This window comes from Accipiter gentilis, chromosome 33, assembly GCF_929443795.1.
Source record: "Accipiter gentilis chromosome 33, bAccGen1.1, whole genome shotgun sequence".
Lineage (NCBI taxonomy): Eukaryota > Metazoa > Chordata > Aves > Accipitriformes > Accipitridae > Astur > Astur gentilis.
Genome location: NC_064912.1, coordinates 20,138,553 through 20,154,662, shown reverse-complemented (window position 1 = coordinate 20,154,662; position 16,110 = coordinate 20,138,553). Strand labels below are relative to the sequence as shown.

The 16,110-nt window shown below is 47.5% G+C and overlaps 1 protein-coding gene across 4 annotated transcripts; it reads right to left on the bottom strand.

The window, feature by feature from the left end:
* Positions 1-113: 113 nt before the first annotated feature.
* On the bottom strand, positions 114-16,110 carry GGA2 (golgi associated, gamma adaptin ear containing, ARF binding protein 2). 4 transcript variants are annotated; one of them, XM_049835534.1, is made up of 17 exons: positions 15,955-16,110; positions 15,214-15,298; positions 14,244-14,319; positions 13,619-13,717; positions 11,622-11,745; positions 10,299-10,402; positions 9,735-9,815; positions 8,714-8,851; positions 7,530-7,611; positions 6,467-6,586; positions 6,025-6,192; positions 5,138-5,193; positions 4,695-4,846; positions 3,713-3,882; positions 2,593-2,762; positions 1,897-2,007; positions 114-1,264 (listed from the first exon to the last, which is right to left on the bottom strand). In XM_049835534.1, the coding sequence occupies exons 1-17, from the start codon at positions 15,986-15,988 to the stop codon at positions 1,154-1,156; spliced, it is 1,881 nt and encodes a 626-aa protein (XP_049691491.1). In that variant the 5' UTR covers positions 15,989-16,110; the 3' UTR covers positions 114-1,153. The 4 variants fall into 4 exon arrangements, 3 of the variants coding, with proteins under 3 accessions (XP_049691491.1, XP_049691492.1, XP_049691493.1); XM_049835535.1 differs by having other exon boundaries at positions 15,234-15,298; XR_007510351.1 differs by lacking the exon at positions 114-1,264 and having other exon boundaries at positions 2,593-2,698.

Genomic DNA, 16,110 nt, shown 5'->3' with positions numbered 1-16,110 from the left:
TACCCGCCGGGCGGCCACCGTCGGCGGAGGGGGGCGTTCCCCGGCGCGGGTGGGCGGGGCCGGGCCCGCGGAACAGAGGCCCCGCGTTCCGGCCCGCCAGGCTCGGACACCGCCTTAAAGGCGGCGAGCCGCCACCCTCAGCGGGGCCTGTGGAGAAAAAACGGGGGGGGGGGGGGGTGTGTGTGTCCCAGAGCGGGACAAACTCGCACCCAAAATACCGCCGGGGCGTCCAGGGCCCGGGAAGGTCCTCCGGGACCCCGCTGCACCGGGGGTGCGGACCCCCCTCCCGCCGTCCTCATGGCTCAGCGTATCTGGGCAATGCAGCAACACGCCCGTTCTCCTCCCGCAAGCTGGAAGCGCAGGGGGTTTTAACCGAAGGCCTTGACCTCGGCCCCTCTGTGGGCCGGTGTCCGCGCAGCGCAGCTGGCAGGCAGGAGGCGGCTCTGGGGAGGATGAGGAGGAGAAAGCCCCAGACGTGCCTGGAGCTCTGCAGAGCCCAAAGGAAGGAGCCAGAGCAAGACAAGATGGGGGGCCTGGGGATGGATGAGCGTCTCAGGTTTTTTTCTCACAGGCTGGCCCCAAAGCCCTCCCCCTGCTTGCTGTCTTTCCTCCGTTTTGTACCTTTCCCTATAAACCGCCTCTGCCAGAGTCCAGATAGCCCAACTCTCACCATTCCTCACATTCTTGCCTGCACATCAGCACCCAGGCCCCAGGGAAAACAGGGTGGGTAAGCCCCTGCAGCAGATCCTGCCCTGGCTCCAAGCAGTCTGCTACGAGGGCTGATTGTTGATATAGGTTTGCTTTTTTTTTTTTTTTTTTTTTTTTAATTCAGAAAGAAAAAGTAATGGGGGTGAGGGAACACTGGCCCAGAAAGCAGCAGGAAACACTTGTATGAAAGAAGCACTAGGACTCCTGGTCTGCAGGGCTCTACGGCAGTCTCTCATAAAGCACGGTCAGCTACAGAGAAAGGCCGTGGCAGAAGCAGCCAGTTTACACTCCTCCTGCCAGACACTGGCACAGAAACCAAAAGGAAGAAGGAGATGGCGGATCCTGAGGAAAGGAGCCATTACAGAGTCCAGGCTGGCACTGCTGGCACACAGTCCCTCCCCGCCCGTGGCTAAGGCAATATGGCAACATCCAAGCCTGCTGAACTTCAGCTCGTGCCCCAGAGCTCTGCTTCTGGGAAGCCAGTCACCTCTCCCACCTCACTGTAGGGCTGCACACCTTGCATGAACGCTAGTTTGTATCTCAGTTGGATGGGATCCTATGAGAGAAAGGAACAGAGAGAGGGGCATGTCATGGTTGTAGATTCTTGGGCCCCCTTCAGCCTCACCCCTCGAAGCCTTGCTGCAATGAATCACCCTCTGGAAGGGGAGAGTAATACTTCAGCCACGTGGAACCTCTGCACAGAACGAGACCTGGATCTTCATAAGATATTTAGGGAGAAACTGGGAGACCTATGCAAAACACCCAGGGGCATGCTTGGCAATCCAGGCCTGGCCAACCTTCACAGTGACAGAGGATTCCCTACACCGATCTTCAGTCTCATAGTTATTCACCAATGCAACAGAACTGCCACCCATCACTTGCTCCTTGGGTGGCCTCGTGTTCCATCAGCTGCAAACATCCACACAGTGTCTACCAGGAGCCATCTCTGCAGGTAGACTAAGGCAGAGCTGTGCAGGCCCCTGCAGCAACTGGCCATTCAATCCTTCAGATTATAGCTCTGGAAAGCTGTTTCAGTGGGAAAAATGTCTTCCCAGCACAGCCCAGACTGCTCTGTATCTCCCCTGCATCTTCCTGCTAATAATATTCTCCCCATCTTTCATACAAATACCCCACCCGCTACAGTGACATTCCGAGTGCTCCACCAGCAGACTCCATCACCACACATACCTTGCGTGGATTGGCGAGCAGCAGGACCTGGGATACCACTGCAGGGGGGAGGAGAGGACTGAAGGCAGGCAGCTCAGTACCAGATGCTGGTTGTAACTTTATTTTCATGGTCTGAAAGAGAAAACAAAAGGAATGCTTTTTGGTCCATGCTGGGACCACCTGGAAGATGAGGGTGACCTTCCCAGTCTTTGGACACTTCTCGCAGTCACCAGAATCAATCAAAGATTATCGAGAGTGGCTTCACAACGACATCAGCCAGCTCCCTCAGCACTCCCAGGGAGGGACCCAGGCCTTTTTCAGCATCCCAGAAGAGCAAGAAGGAGGACCCAGGGAACTACAGGCCACACATTTTGGCATTTAATGAAAATCATGCCTTTTCACAGCCTGAATCTAAAGGGAGATATTCTTAAATAGATAATTCCATGCTGTACATACACAGGCAGAACGAGTGCCTTCCCCAGGAGGCAAAACCAGCATGTCTGGAGCCCTGTCTAGTTGTCACAAGGCCAGGGATATATGCTGTGAAACAAACACTGGCGCCACAGGCACCACCATACAGCAGGTTCACTGTTCAGAGAAAGTGAGGCGTGCAATTTCTGATGAGCAAAGAAAATCCTAAGCAAGCAATGGCGAACCTTCTCCTCAGGACATTTCTGAGTCGTCCCTCTTCTCTGCCACTCACCACAGGCTTCTCACCTTCGGGACTGCAGCCTGGAATGCTATGTCCTTAATTGGTTGAGCTGATGTGCTCAGCATGGAAAGAACCATCACCAGCACATCTGGTCGGCCAGGAGCCCGGTCTCTGGAGAAGTGAAGCATAGCCTTGAAACCATTCCTGTCATACACAGTAAGTGGACAGATACTGCCTGCCGGAGACAAAAGGAGAGTCAGAAACAAAGCATGGATTCCCCTTCCTTCTGAGGGCAGAACAGCAAAGACGGGATAAGGAACAGCAAAGAGGAAACTCGCATACAAACTTTTACTTCCTCCAGCAAACTCACAGACCAAGCAGCTGCCTGTGATTTACATTTCGCCTCTAAGGCAGAGAAAGGAATCTGAATGTCTAAATTGGAGATTTAGCAGCTCAGATTTCAACAGTCAGCTGGAGATGTCAAGTGTGGATCCAACAGAGATACGATGGGAAAAGCAAAATGTAATTCTTTGGCACACACAAGACTTAGCCGTTATCACCATTGCCTGGTAAATCCACACCTATCACCATTCAGCCCTTCCAAAATCTGGTAAATCCTTCACTTGAGAGACTGAAGGCAGAAGACAATCAGGTCAGAATGCCTCTGCACCTGTTCTCTTCCAAAAGTAGCGAAGGCCCTGCAGTCCTCAACAGGATGTGCCCTGCTCTGAGACACTGGGCTGCCACGTACCCAGGCTGATGCTCCATCAAGTGGTTGCAGGGCTGGGCCAAAGAGTGTTGAACTGAAAAGCAGAGGTGGAAAGAACAGCTCTGCTTTGGGAAGCAGAGCAACTCCCACCCATAGATACCTTTTTAGCCTCTGGAGAAGAACTGCTTGAAACTTGATTAAAGGTGCTAAGGGCAAACAGTTTAGAAGCACATCACAGAGGTTAGCCAGGGCAGGAAACTCCTGAGTAGGGAGGACAAGGACATTTCCATGGTACAATCCCTAGCACTTGCTCAACTTCTCAGATACATTAAGTCCCTCACAGAACAGTCATTACTTTTCTCCAGCCAACCCGCACAGCATGAAGCTACTTTGGCTTGCTTGCCTGCAAAAATCACAGAAGAGCTCTAGTAAGCCACTAGTAAGCAGAGCTGGGGCACAGAAATCATTGCACTTACTCGGTGTAATTGAAATTAAAGGGACAAAAAGGTTTTCTAGAGAACCATCATAGGAAGCTGGATGCAAAGAGGCAGCAGGCTTCAGCTCATAGCCTAGGCTGGAGAATGAAGTATCTGCCATTGAGCTATTTGGAAGATCTGGAAAGGGCAATTTCATGGGTGATAAATCCCTGGAAAGAAAAGCATGTAGAAAGCTTATATTAACTGGGGAGACTACATGGTATATACCATCTTCTGCTGTGTGCATTTGTATTCCCAATCCCTCATCCCTTTTAGGTATACAGAAAGTACAAGCTTATACTCTCCAAGTTCTTGAGAAATTAAAAAACTGTCTCTATTTCATATGGGAAGAAGTTGCTCTTTCAGCATTCAGTAAGGCAGACTTTGATTTCTGTTACTATCGTGAAACTTTGTTTCAGGGCTTTGGAAGCCTACTCTCCCCATTCACAGGCTCTCCGGAGCTCTAGTCAGTGAGATTAAAGGAAATTCTAGCTCAAAGAAGTTGGGAATCTCCAGTAAAATTTCCTGGCTTGCATTATGGCAGACTGGATAAGCGTATTGTAATGGTCACCTGCTGTGAAGACATGTGGATGATTAATTTGGTTCATGAACTGTTAAACTTCCACTGAATGCGTGGAAACTACTTCGTCACAGCCTGAAGAAAGCTGGGGAAAGTATTTTTTGAGTCACAGGTTATTATAAAAAGACCTGACTGCAATGGTTTTGTTCCTTTACCTCAGGATCACCTTGTTACTAGGCCACGGGGTTTGTCTCTCCAAGTTTCTGACCCTTGGAAGGTCCTAGTGTGCAATTGCACACAGTGCAATTAACAGGATCGTAACTGCTGCTTAAGAGCCAATGCACAGATGGATAGCTTGCCATCACTAACCAGTTGTAGTTGAAAGGTTTTCCTAAAACTCACTGCTCTAAAACAGTATTCCTCATCTCCAAAGGCAGCCTATATTATGCAGAGTTTGCTTACAAGGATAATGTCTTGGTCCTGGATGGTGGAGAGAGGTGATCAGCCAGGCCCAGAAATGCATTCTTCTCCGAACAGCTGTCTTCCCAGCTCTCCTGCAGTCCCAGTGTTTGAACAGCACTTACAATTTCACCATATCCATTGTGTACATCAGTCTGAAAAGTAAGGCACTTCTGATTCATGCTATAGAACATCACATCAGCAAAAATCAGACCTGTTCTACTGAGAACCACCTCATTTTCAATAACACTACTTAAAGTAGAAATAAATATGAATAATCTGGTTGCAAACTGCAACTGAGAAATTCATTGCAGAGGACAAGGATTCCAGTTTCCCTTCAGAATAGAGCAGTGTAACAAAAGGCTGCCAGAGCAAGCTAGATCAAGAATCACATCTGATTTTTGTCCTTTGTACCTTATGGACTAAAGTATCTGAGGATCACTCACCTCTGCTAATCCAAAATCAGGTAGTGGTTTCTGTGCAACAGGAGAGTTGCTGAGACCTAAGAAAGATGCCAAAATGCTACAGATCAATTACAAAAAACAAGGGTTTTCTACAGGTTCTTGTTGTCTAACAGCAGTTTGACGACAGTCTAACACCATTAAAGAAACTACATTCTTGAAAACTTACGACACTGGCTAAAAGGGTCTACTTTCTCTTAGGACTGACATTAAAGTCAAAGTTCTCCTATCTTCATTAAACACCACGAACGCTAGTGAGACAAGAGGAGTCAAAGAATCTCAGTAGACATAATAAAGGGGGGTGAAAGATGATGTTTAGTGCTTACATTGTTGAAATTAGCTGAGGTAGAGACAGTCCTTGATAAGAAGAACTGGTCCCAAGAACCAGCCAATGAGGTAAAGACAGTCCTTGATAAGAAGCAGGAGCTGGCCCCAAGAGCCAGCTAAGACTGGTCTTGCGGCTTGGGTGAATACCAAGAAATCACTGAGCCTGCTCAAGGAAAGAGGTTACTAGCGGTGACGAAGAGGAGTCATCTATCTTCATCTCTGCGACCACCAGACAACCACCATAAAGAGGCCCTGCGCAGGCGCAGTTGGGAGGGGACTATGGAAATTACCTCTTGGAGCTAATTTTAATATGAAGCGGGGATAGGTCATGCATATGTATAGGCGTATTGTAAATATGTAATATCTGACTGTATAAACTTGAGGCGAACTGCCGAGTCGCGCGAGCACGACTTTGGTGGGACTACCCCCTGTGCCGCCCAGCGCTGAATGAACATACCTACTTTACAATGTCACTGATTGTGGAGTCTGTTTTCCGCATGTCACTAGTAACAAGGGTAATGCTGTACTGAATTGCACATACAAACCTAATGACTTTAACTCCTCATCGAGCAGACAGGTAGAGGTTGTGCTGCTGTGCCGGGAGGCAGTGGTTATGTTTGCAAACTGGTCTGTAGGAGACTGGGATGTCGCCTCCAGTTCAGAGAAGTCAATCAGTGTATAGCTCTTCATGCGTCTTGGAGTTGGCCGGCATGCTTTGGAAAGAGCAGAAAGAGTTAAAGAGAAACCTCCTGAAAGGAACAGTGTATTTATGGGTGCAGGCATGCCCGAAAGGACTCACAGATGAAGAACTTCAGGAATATTTCCTATCAACTATACATAAAAGCAAATGATGGTTACATCATAGTTTTCCTGTGTTAAAGGATTTTCTCCACATTTATTCTCTGAGAACCATTTCCCTTCCAGACTCCACTCATCCATGACGTGCAGGAGCAGAGCTGTCATGGAATGCTGCTGGATGCTCTTTACCTGCTGCATCAGCAGAACTGGTGGCTGAACCTCCTCCATCACCATTTTCATGCCTGGCTACAACCTGCCTGTACTGCCCGAGCATCTGTGTGAGTTTGTCGTTGGCCTGCAGTATTTCAGCTGGAAAACAAGAGAAGAAACAAAACATTAATGCTCTAACGGGAGGGTCAGTTCCATGGCACTCTCCAAACTGCTCATGAGGGAGGTACAGTGCATCTAAGGACTTGCCTGGAGCAAAGTCTAGTGGGGCAATCTGCCTTAAACTCCTGACTAGTTTTTCATTCCATTTCCTGAAGTGCAGCATTTTGCGCATACATCTGCTGATTTCAGGCCTCTCTCAAATTCATCAAGATCACTTTGAAATCTGATCCTATCTCTAAAGCACTTACAGTTCCTGCCATTTCTTATGCACTTTATTGTTACCTGCAAGTTTGCCAAGTGTACTTGAGTATATAATCCAGCACTCCCCAGCTGAGGAACCCTGGCATTCATGGGTATGAATGAAATGTTTGAGGCACAGCTGAGCTCTTATGTTTGCTGTTTGAGATCGCTATTCAGCAAGGCATCCCTTCAGTCAGGTTTTCAAGGCATATGGACAAGACTGTGAAATGCAGTCCTCTGGGAAGGGCTAAACTTCACAGCAATGGAATTCAAAGATTCCACTCATATGGCCCTCCTCAATATATTACTTAAGAAATTCAAAAAATATTCTCCCTTCTGTGTTGATAGACAGGGAGAACTTCAGTCTCTGTAGAGCTAAGACTGCAAAAGCCTCCAGTTCTCTGAACACCAGAACTCCACAAACTCTGAAAACCACCTTGGCTAGAAGAAACTGGATTGACTGTTTAACTTTGGGCTCCAAGTGAAAATGTATACCTTCCTTGGAAAGGCGTGGGAGGAGCTTCCCATGGGCATGGTTTAAAGGTGAATGTGGAAAGCTTTGGCAGCAGGGTAGCAAGTGCCTAAGCATTCCCCCTCTCAGAGGAAGGGCGTATCCCACTTGTCAAAGCAAAGGTAAATGAACTTAACTGCAAAGAAATCCAAGGACAGAGTTGGCTCTTACCTAGAGCCTCATCATCATCAACTGTCTCACTGGCAAGGCGAAAGAGCAGTGGCCTGAGCTTCTCACAGCGTTGAAACAGAGTCTATGGAAGGAAATGGTTCACATCATTGCTCAGGAGATCCCAGACACTCTCACACTTCTCTGTCCCTGTGATCACCTGTAAGTGATGCTACCCCTCTAGAAGAGGAAGATGCACTTTCTGCCCAGGTCCAAACAAAGGGTATCAATGCTGCATGTTGCTGTACTCTTAAAAATCCACAGCGGCCTGGAAGTACAGACACTGGAATAAGGAGGATTTGCTGGTATCTCCTCAGCAATCGCATCCTCTCTATGCATACAGATTTAAGATAGATCAGTGTAAAATTACTCAATTTAAAAGAAAAAGTATCCAGGTGTGAATAGATCAATCACAGTACTCAGAGGGAAGTATTACAACTGCCAGTTGCAACTACAGTCAGACAATGCAAGGCCGCTTGGTTCTTAGGAAGTGAGGAGGCACGGAGGCAGCCACTTCTTCAGTCTGAAAGTAGGCTCTCTTCCATCTACAGCAGCAGCCCTCCCAACAGCAGCTAACTCCAAACTCTGCTGTCACACATAGCCACAGAAGTTCTTACCTACAAAAATTCAGTTGCTAGAGTTTTTTTAATTTGAGAGTCCGGTAGGCATCCCAGTGGAGTTTCAGATATTTGGAGGCCATAAAGCTCTTCTGACAGCCCTATTAGTAACATCAAATGTTTCCACAATTCATTGATAATTATGAGCAGCAGCAGACCAGTGAACTCTGGGCAGAAAAAGGGGAATCACAGAAACCATAGCACAAGCTGAAGAACCCACAGCTTTGAGCTTCTCTGTTCGGATCTCATCACACCCACCTAAGCATGCCCAGGCTCAAGGGGATTCCTTTGTGTTACACCACTGTTGGAGGAAGAACCATTTCCCCGTAACATACCAAAAGAAGAGCAGCTAACCTGGACAGAAAGTCAAATTGGCACAGCAGGAGCCGGTTCCATTCCAACTTCCATTACACTGACGGAAGGGACTGTTATTCATCAAATATGCCGGAAACTATTTGCTGTGGTAATGCTGCTTCCCTGGCAGAAGCTGCCCTTTGAATCCTGTTGCCCTGGGCCCTCCCAGCCATAGCCAGTCAAAAGAACTTCTTATGCAGGAAAAAGACCATTTACCTGTAGGAACTCCTGGTCAGATTTGGATAATTCTTGTCTCTTGTAATTTTCCAGTAATTCGTCCATACGTTTCACATTCTCAGAAACCTCACTGATGGTATTCACTCTTCTGGACACCTTAGCTGACTTTTCTTGTTCCTTTGATGAAAAATGAAATAAAAGTATATGATGATTTGGCTAGTACAGCCAATGCATGTTGCTTTCTACTAGTATCTTGTTGCGGGTAGAGGAGGCACAAAGCAGTGTGTGTAAGGACTCACCCCCCAGCAGCTCCAGTATCAGTGCTGCACCACACTTCCCTGTCAAAGGTGAAGATGGAAACCTCCTGCCCCTCTCAGGGTACCCTGGCCAGTAGGCTTGTGCATAAGAATTCATTGCACCACAGTCACAAGTAAGACTTCAAAATTAGAGTTGGGAGCTGGTGGCTTCTGCCATGCAAAACAACACTCTCAAAATGACAGCAGGGATTTCGTTAAACCAAACCAAATCTCCTATTTATGCAGAGAATTGGTGTGCCCTTTCAGATGGAAGATGAAAACAGACACACCAGACGTGCACGCACACACTGCTGTACAAAAGAGGCAGTTCTGTACAGATATGGCTTTTTTCCACTTGGGAACTGAGTCTATTTTTGGAAACTTGCTATCACTAATGCAGTACCACTGTCGGGACCCCACTAAAGTGGAAGTGTCCTGTCATACAGGCTCCTGGGTATAAATATTTGCTCTTCCTGGCAATGGCATATTTTAGGGAAACAAAACAAAATAATCCCGCATTGTAACTTTGGAATAACAAATACTGAAAATCGTCCCTCCTCTGGGGCAACTGAAATCAGTTCACCTGAGACTGATAACGCAGCAAGGTTCCCACTACCACCTCTTGGTGTTCCCTTTAATACCAATGAGGTGGCAGGCACTACGGAGGTCAGGTATAGAGGGACCACTGTCAAAAACTGAACTACCAAGTCCCCTCCCACCCTCCCCAGCTGCAAACACAGCTTCTGACCCAAGGAGCTCCCTACCTCTTTAATCATGCTCTTGATCAGACGGTTGGCAGCCTGCAGGTCTTCAGAGTGGTTGCTCTTTAAAAGCCTTGCTAAGAGCTGTTGAGGGGATAGCATTGGACAACAGTGAGCAGCAGTCTCTAGGCACCATACTACAGGCACACATCACATAAGAGCAGATACTGAGAGACACCCACTGTCATAATATTTTCTATAATTCTGGAAATAAGTGGACTCATGTCCCATAATCTAATCCAGATTACACTGCTGCCTCCTACAGCTGCCTGCACACACTGGCTGTTTGGGTATAGGAACTCTCTGGCTCTGCAGAACTTTTCCCTCCCTTGGGAAAGTTTTGTTTTTCTCTAGAAAAGTTTCACTTTTTACTAAGCAAAAATTTCTGACAAAGCATCAAAGAATTCTCTAGCTGTTGTACAGCATGAAGTATTAGCATTATTCTGAAGATACTCTGTCTGAAACAGCAAAAGCTCCCAAAATATAACCGAGCCTGTTTTCTCATCAGTACAAATCGGGGGGTGGGGGTGGGGGGGGAGTGTTAGGCATGAAAACCCTAAGGTTTACCTTGGATTTCTCTTCATCTGTGTCAAAAATAGAATTCTGAGGTCTCGGAGAAGGGGGAGGTAAAATTTTGTCTTCTGGCAATTTGGGGTCTTCTTTTACAATCCCTGGAATGGGTAACAGTATTTGTTCTTTGATGCCTGAGCTGTTAAAACACCAGTGCTCAATGCTGCATTGGATTTTGCACCTATTTATTTCACCCCACCCCAGAACTTTACAGAATGAGATGAAGCAGCAAGGAGCTGCCTTAGCACACATACAGACAAAAGACTTCCCTTTCTCCCTTAAATTAAGCACAGGCCAAATGAGATTTTCAGGGTAGAAAATAAAATTCAGATGTGCTGAACTCCCTCTGGGTGAATTGCTAAAATTCCCCCATAGCAAGAGCACTGGGAGCACACCAGTATTGACCTCTGAGCAGCAGGATCGCCACAATCAGTACAGCCGTAAAATGTAGGGCACCAAACACACACAACCAAGTACCAAAGGAACCCCTAACACCAACAGTGATTCCATGGACGTCTCCCATCCTGCCTCTCCGGCCAGCGCTTGCAGCAGCAGCAGCAGCCTCTGACTGTGCAGGCGTTGGATGGGCAGCGGTCCCCAAGAGCTGCCCTGCAGGAGGGCACCCAGCACCCCTGCTCAGCACCCCACCGGTGCCGCAGCAAGAGCCCAGCCTGCAGCAGTCGCTGCACAAAGGAAAGGCAGTGACAGTGAGGAAGCTTTCCACAGCAGTACTTGGGGAAGGCTTGCAAAGCCATTTGAGGCTCAAAGATGCACAAAGCAAACCTGGTGGGAAGCATCTAAACAAATTCCCTAAATCCCCTGAACTTCCACAGAAAGTATTATGGTACTTTCTTAGTTAAGCTGTGAAATTTATTAGCTGGGATATCAAGACGGGATTGGACAAATTTCTGGATTACAATACATTAAGGACTATTAAATATGATGGAATGGATGAAAAATCCAGCTCAGGATCTCTCCGAACCCATCCCTCATAATCCTGGGAGAGTATTCCAGGGCAAAGATCACGGTGAGCTTGTCCTGTACCTTTTCCCTGCACAACAGTGGTGAGCACTGTGTGAACAGAGGCCACAAGGCTAGCCTGATCTTTAACTCAATAAGGCTGTTCTTCGGTAAATCTCTTTAAACAGTTGCATGCATCCTTAAGTACCCAAACAGCCTTGTAAGCGTGGCCTTTGTCCTTTTCTCCTTACAACATTTTATGAAAAAAGCTGAGTCACAAATTAAAGAGGGCAGATATCTGTGGTCTGAAACCATGTGACTTAGAAGGCTAAAAAGGAAACTGAAATAACAGAACTAAACCTTGTTTCTTTAGCATCTGATAAGCATCCCGGATTTTAACTTCCTGAGGAAACCAGACTGTCCAACTGAATATTACTTCTGTGACTCTTGACTTTACTTTTTCTGAAGACCACGTTCCATAGTACTGAAAAAAACCCAAAACAAAACAAAAAAGTAAAGTAAGACAAAAAAAGTAAAGACAAAAAAGATTAAAACCAAAGAATTAGTGCCAGATATGGCAAATGGGTCTAGCCCCAAGTTGTTTGTGTGCAGAAACCAAGTAGCAAGTGGATTCCCAACACTTTATTCACAGCGTTGTCAACTGTGTATCTTGCGGTATAGGAAATGGTGTATATAGCTGTGGCTGTAAATACAAGGAATGCTATTAAGTGTATGATAATTACATAAATATTCTATGACAATCAAAATGAAACCATTTCAAAACTTCTTTGATTGGTTATTGAATCTGAAACCAAAAGTAGGTTGTTTTATTTTGGTGTAAACAGTTCTGTACTTGACTTTAAATACTTCCCTTAACTGCCTGCAACGCAAATAGCACCACTGGCCTCAGTCAGACCCAGACAAATGAAAACTGAACAACACAAGAAATGAAAGTTACTGTCTTTCCTCAGCAGCTGGATGTTTTCTCTGATTTCTCTCATTATTGCCTACAAGCACTCACTTTAATGTATTATAAAAACATAAGGAAGAATGACAAAAGCCACATGCAAACTCCAAAGCACTAGGCATTTTAAACTCATTAAATGATACCTGTTCTGCCAAAACAGCAAACAAAGCACTCTGTAGTGACATATTCTTTAAACTTTCTTGTTTCACTGAAATACCTTTACCAAACCTGGGACTGAGAGAAGAGGTTTTGCTGTTCAGTTAAACATTTCCCTGAAATCAGCTTTTTGCACCTCTGCCATCGAGATGATGTAACGGAAAATGAATCTTGTACAAGTGGTAAATGTGTGCAGGACCCACTAAAAGGAGGAATCGATTGCTGAGTTGCTGAGAAGGGTATTTAAGAAAGTCCCAGGTCTGCTATTTGATGCAAGAGGAGCAAGGCGTGAAGATTACACAGTCTCTGACAAAACAGCTCTCCATTTTTCATCATGAGAGGCACTGCCAGGGGACCCAGTGCATCCATTCCAAACTCACAGCTCACTTAGCTTCTCAAACTAAACTTCTAATTTCTGTTGGCTGCTTCTCTTCTCAGGAGGCGGCAACTGCACTCAGAAGCAAAGTGCTCCACAGCAGGGAGCAGGAATTACTATGTTGAATGTATTGAATGAATATATTGCGAGCCAGGGAAGCGGAGCAGCAGGCAGGGACTTGGCAGCTTCCACGTTAGTACAGCTGATCCCTTCCAGCCCGCTCCTGACTCAGGGCTGTCGCTGCCTGGGGGCTGGGAGCCCTCTGCCTGGCTTTCAGGACACCCTCAGCAGGACCCCAAAGGGGCTGCAAGAATGCACAACTGTCGGGCAATGGTGGAGCAAGAGCTGCACAAGGGCTGCATGAGGGCTGCTGAAATCCAGTCCCCCCTGCCGCTACCCAAGCTGATCCTGCCCCATGAACAGGACCCAAACCCAGGCTAACCTCTGAGAGGACAAAGCAAGAAGGAGAGCTGCCTGAGGACAAGAGTTTGAAGACAGAGCATAAGAAAACAGGGGAGAGGCTCTGGGCAGCTCCTGGCATCTCTGTCCTCTGGCACTTCCCCAACCAAAGTTCTGTAAATCACCAAGAGGCAAAGGGGGTCACAGGAACAATTTCAAGCTCCTCTAGAGTCCCTGACTCTCTGCAGAGCTGGGAGAAACCACAAGGAAAAATCTTTTCACAGAAAGACTCTGGCTTGCATCTTTTACAGGGGGATTCACATCCAGTCCTTGTGCTTGGAGGCACAGAATATAAATTCTGCTCTACTTCTATGTGAGATTAATTCTAAGTTTTCATATCCAGCATGAAATAAACAGTGTGCCCCATGTGTTTTGTCCAGTGTAACCATGACCACCTACCTTTGGGGAAAGCACTTTAATCAGCTCATTCAGAAACCTGAATTTTGCTATTTCATTATGAAATCTTTCGCCGCAGTTATTCACACAGGTCTCTAGCACCTGCAGAAAACAAAACAGTGCCAAACAGAAACTGTAGACACAAGTCTTGGGGAATTTTTTAAAATAACTTTTCCATTAAAATACTAAATCTAAGAACTTTCTGGCCCTGCATTCACAAATACAAGATACTAAGGAAGTTGTGCAGCAAGAACATGTATTTCTCCTTCATCCAATCTTCTTAAGCAGCATTATTAAGACCATCTGCTCTGTTCTACCCATCGCTAATAACTTTTGGGCCACTGACCCTGTGGTGGAACCACAGGTCAAACAGCAAGAACTGCAGACCACTGAAACACCTCAGCAGAGCGACAAGGAAAGGAACAACAGCAGTTACTCCCTCCCTCTGTTATACCCTGGTTTCTGTATTCCTTATGCAATGGAAAGTTAAAAGGGAGAGACATCTAAGAGATAAAGAGAGGGAGAGACATCTAAGAGAAAAAGAAGAGACAGCTATACTGTCTCTACCCCCCAAACTCTGCTTCCAGGTTACTGCTGCCTCTCCTTGCACACGGATGAAAGCACTTACTGTGAGAGCATGGAGAGCTTCCATCTCCTGAGGTGACTGTATTTTATGCGCCAGCAGCCTCAGTGCAAGCGATGGGCTGGGGAGTAGCAAAAGCAAATCAGACAACGGACAAGTTCCCAAGAAAAACAAATGCTGCTGATTTTGCCCTGCAGAGAAGAGCAACTGCCGGATTCACAACCTGCTACCTGACAGACACCCTTCTTCTGGCGGAGCGCTGGCCTGGGGGACACATGCACAAGGGGCAAGAGATTAATTGAAGCAGCTTGTGCGACCCCAGTGCTGTCCTCCAGCTGTGGCCAGAGGCTGTCCTCTGGGAGGGAGCCAGCTGGGAGAGGCTGGGGGCTCTCCCTGGGCAAGTGCCATGCAAGCTGGCTCCCTGCAGTTGCAGGAGCCTTGATGCAGAGCCCGAGACAGTTTGCTGACTGCCCCCGTGCACACACGCTGCTGGGGCAGACGGGTGCCAGACTACGGGCTCTGAATGCACAGGCATCTGCTCTAAAGAAAGAGATGATCACTAAGCTTTGACAGGTTATTTACTTAATTAGTTCCTGCTCCTTCCCACAGAGCCGAGACTATCAGCTGGAAGGTGTGGGAGTCCCAGCAGAGATCTCCCATGTCTTTGAAAGGAAAATCTGAGGCTGAGCCCACCCACGGCTTCCCTACAGCAGGTATCCTCGGCCAGTCTCCCAAGAGGCTGGTGAGGGCACAGCAGGCAGGACCTGCTGCCTCGTGGGTTGCAGCAATGGCTGTTGGAGCCCATTCCTAGACACCAACCTCCACCACATTGGCATACTCCTCTTTGCAACTTATTTACACTCTCAGGAGCAGCAGAGCCCAGCGAGCACTCCCAGCTGTCTCTTCGGGCTCCCCACACCACTGCTTACAGATCCCATTCCCCCCGCAGCCATGAGAGAAGCTCAGAGCCAGATACAGCCCACAGCAAACACAAAGAGCCGTCTGTCTGCCTTACCCTTCTATGTCACCATTCACCTGGTCACAGAACCGCTGGATGCATTCCCAGTTTTCCTCAGGGATACTTGGGTCAGTGGCCTTATCTTACAGAGGAAAAAAAAAGAAAGAAAAAAGGAAAAAAACAGCCTCAGTGCGAGATGTGTACAAGCGAGCGGCACAAGGCAGGAAGCAGCTCAGACCTCACACTGCTGCCAGCTGCATTAGGGCTTTTTGTAAAATGGGCAGAAATGGAAGACACAGGACAAGAACAAAACAGCTGTTACTAAAATATGCCTAAAAATACAGTCTTGAATACACATTCTTAAAGAGTCAAAGTCAGGCATAAACTGAGGTGCTGAAAGCAGCAACAGCATGATGTTGCTTTTAGGACAAAGCACGTGAAACTGTTGAAAAGCATTTACAGCCAGCTCTCCCAGGACTGGACTGCAAACCTTGCCATGCGGGAACACAGGCACAGTTTACCCTTTTGCAACAGGGCTGCATGAGTGCCTGTCCCAAAGCTCTGCCTCCACAGCTGAATTGAGGAAAACAAGTCTTTTTCAGCATTATCCACTCTCCAGTCCAGCGCTTCGGCAGGACTGGGGCTGACAACGGACAGACGAGTCTGGGAGCAGGACAGATGCAGCAGGTTAAGACAGCACCCATGAACATCACCCTAAAGGGGCTCCGTGGAGGAGATGGACCCTTCCCCACAGAGCTGAATCTGCTGCGGTGCCCACCAGTCCCCAGCCCCACTCACTGAGCCACTGCTCCAGTTCCCCAGTGCCAGCCATGGACTCTTGCTCCGCTCTGCTCCGCCCCGCTGCTCACAGGAAGCAGATCCACCCGCCGTTGTTCCTTGCGTGCCGCCGCTCGCCCCCGTGAGTTTTCGTGGCGTGGAAGTGTAGACTGTGGG

Coding starts and splice junctions, on each gene's coding strand:
- GGA2 (XM_049835534.1), bottom strand. CDS start 15,988: ATGGCTGGCACTGGGGAACTGGAGCAGTGGCTCA. Junction 14,320..15,213: donor GTGAATGGTGACATAGAAGG/GTAAGGCAGACA, acceptor GCTACTCCCCAG/CCCATCGCTTGCACTGAGGC. Junction 1,265..1,896: donor TGCTCGCCAATCCACGCAAG/GTATGTGTGGTG, acceptor TTTCTCTCATAG/GATCCCATCCAACTGAGATA.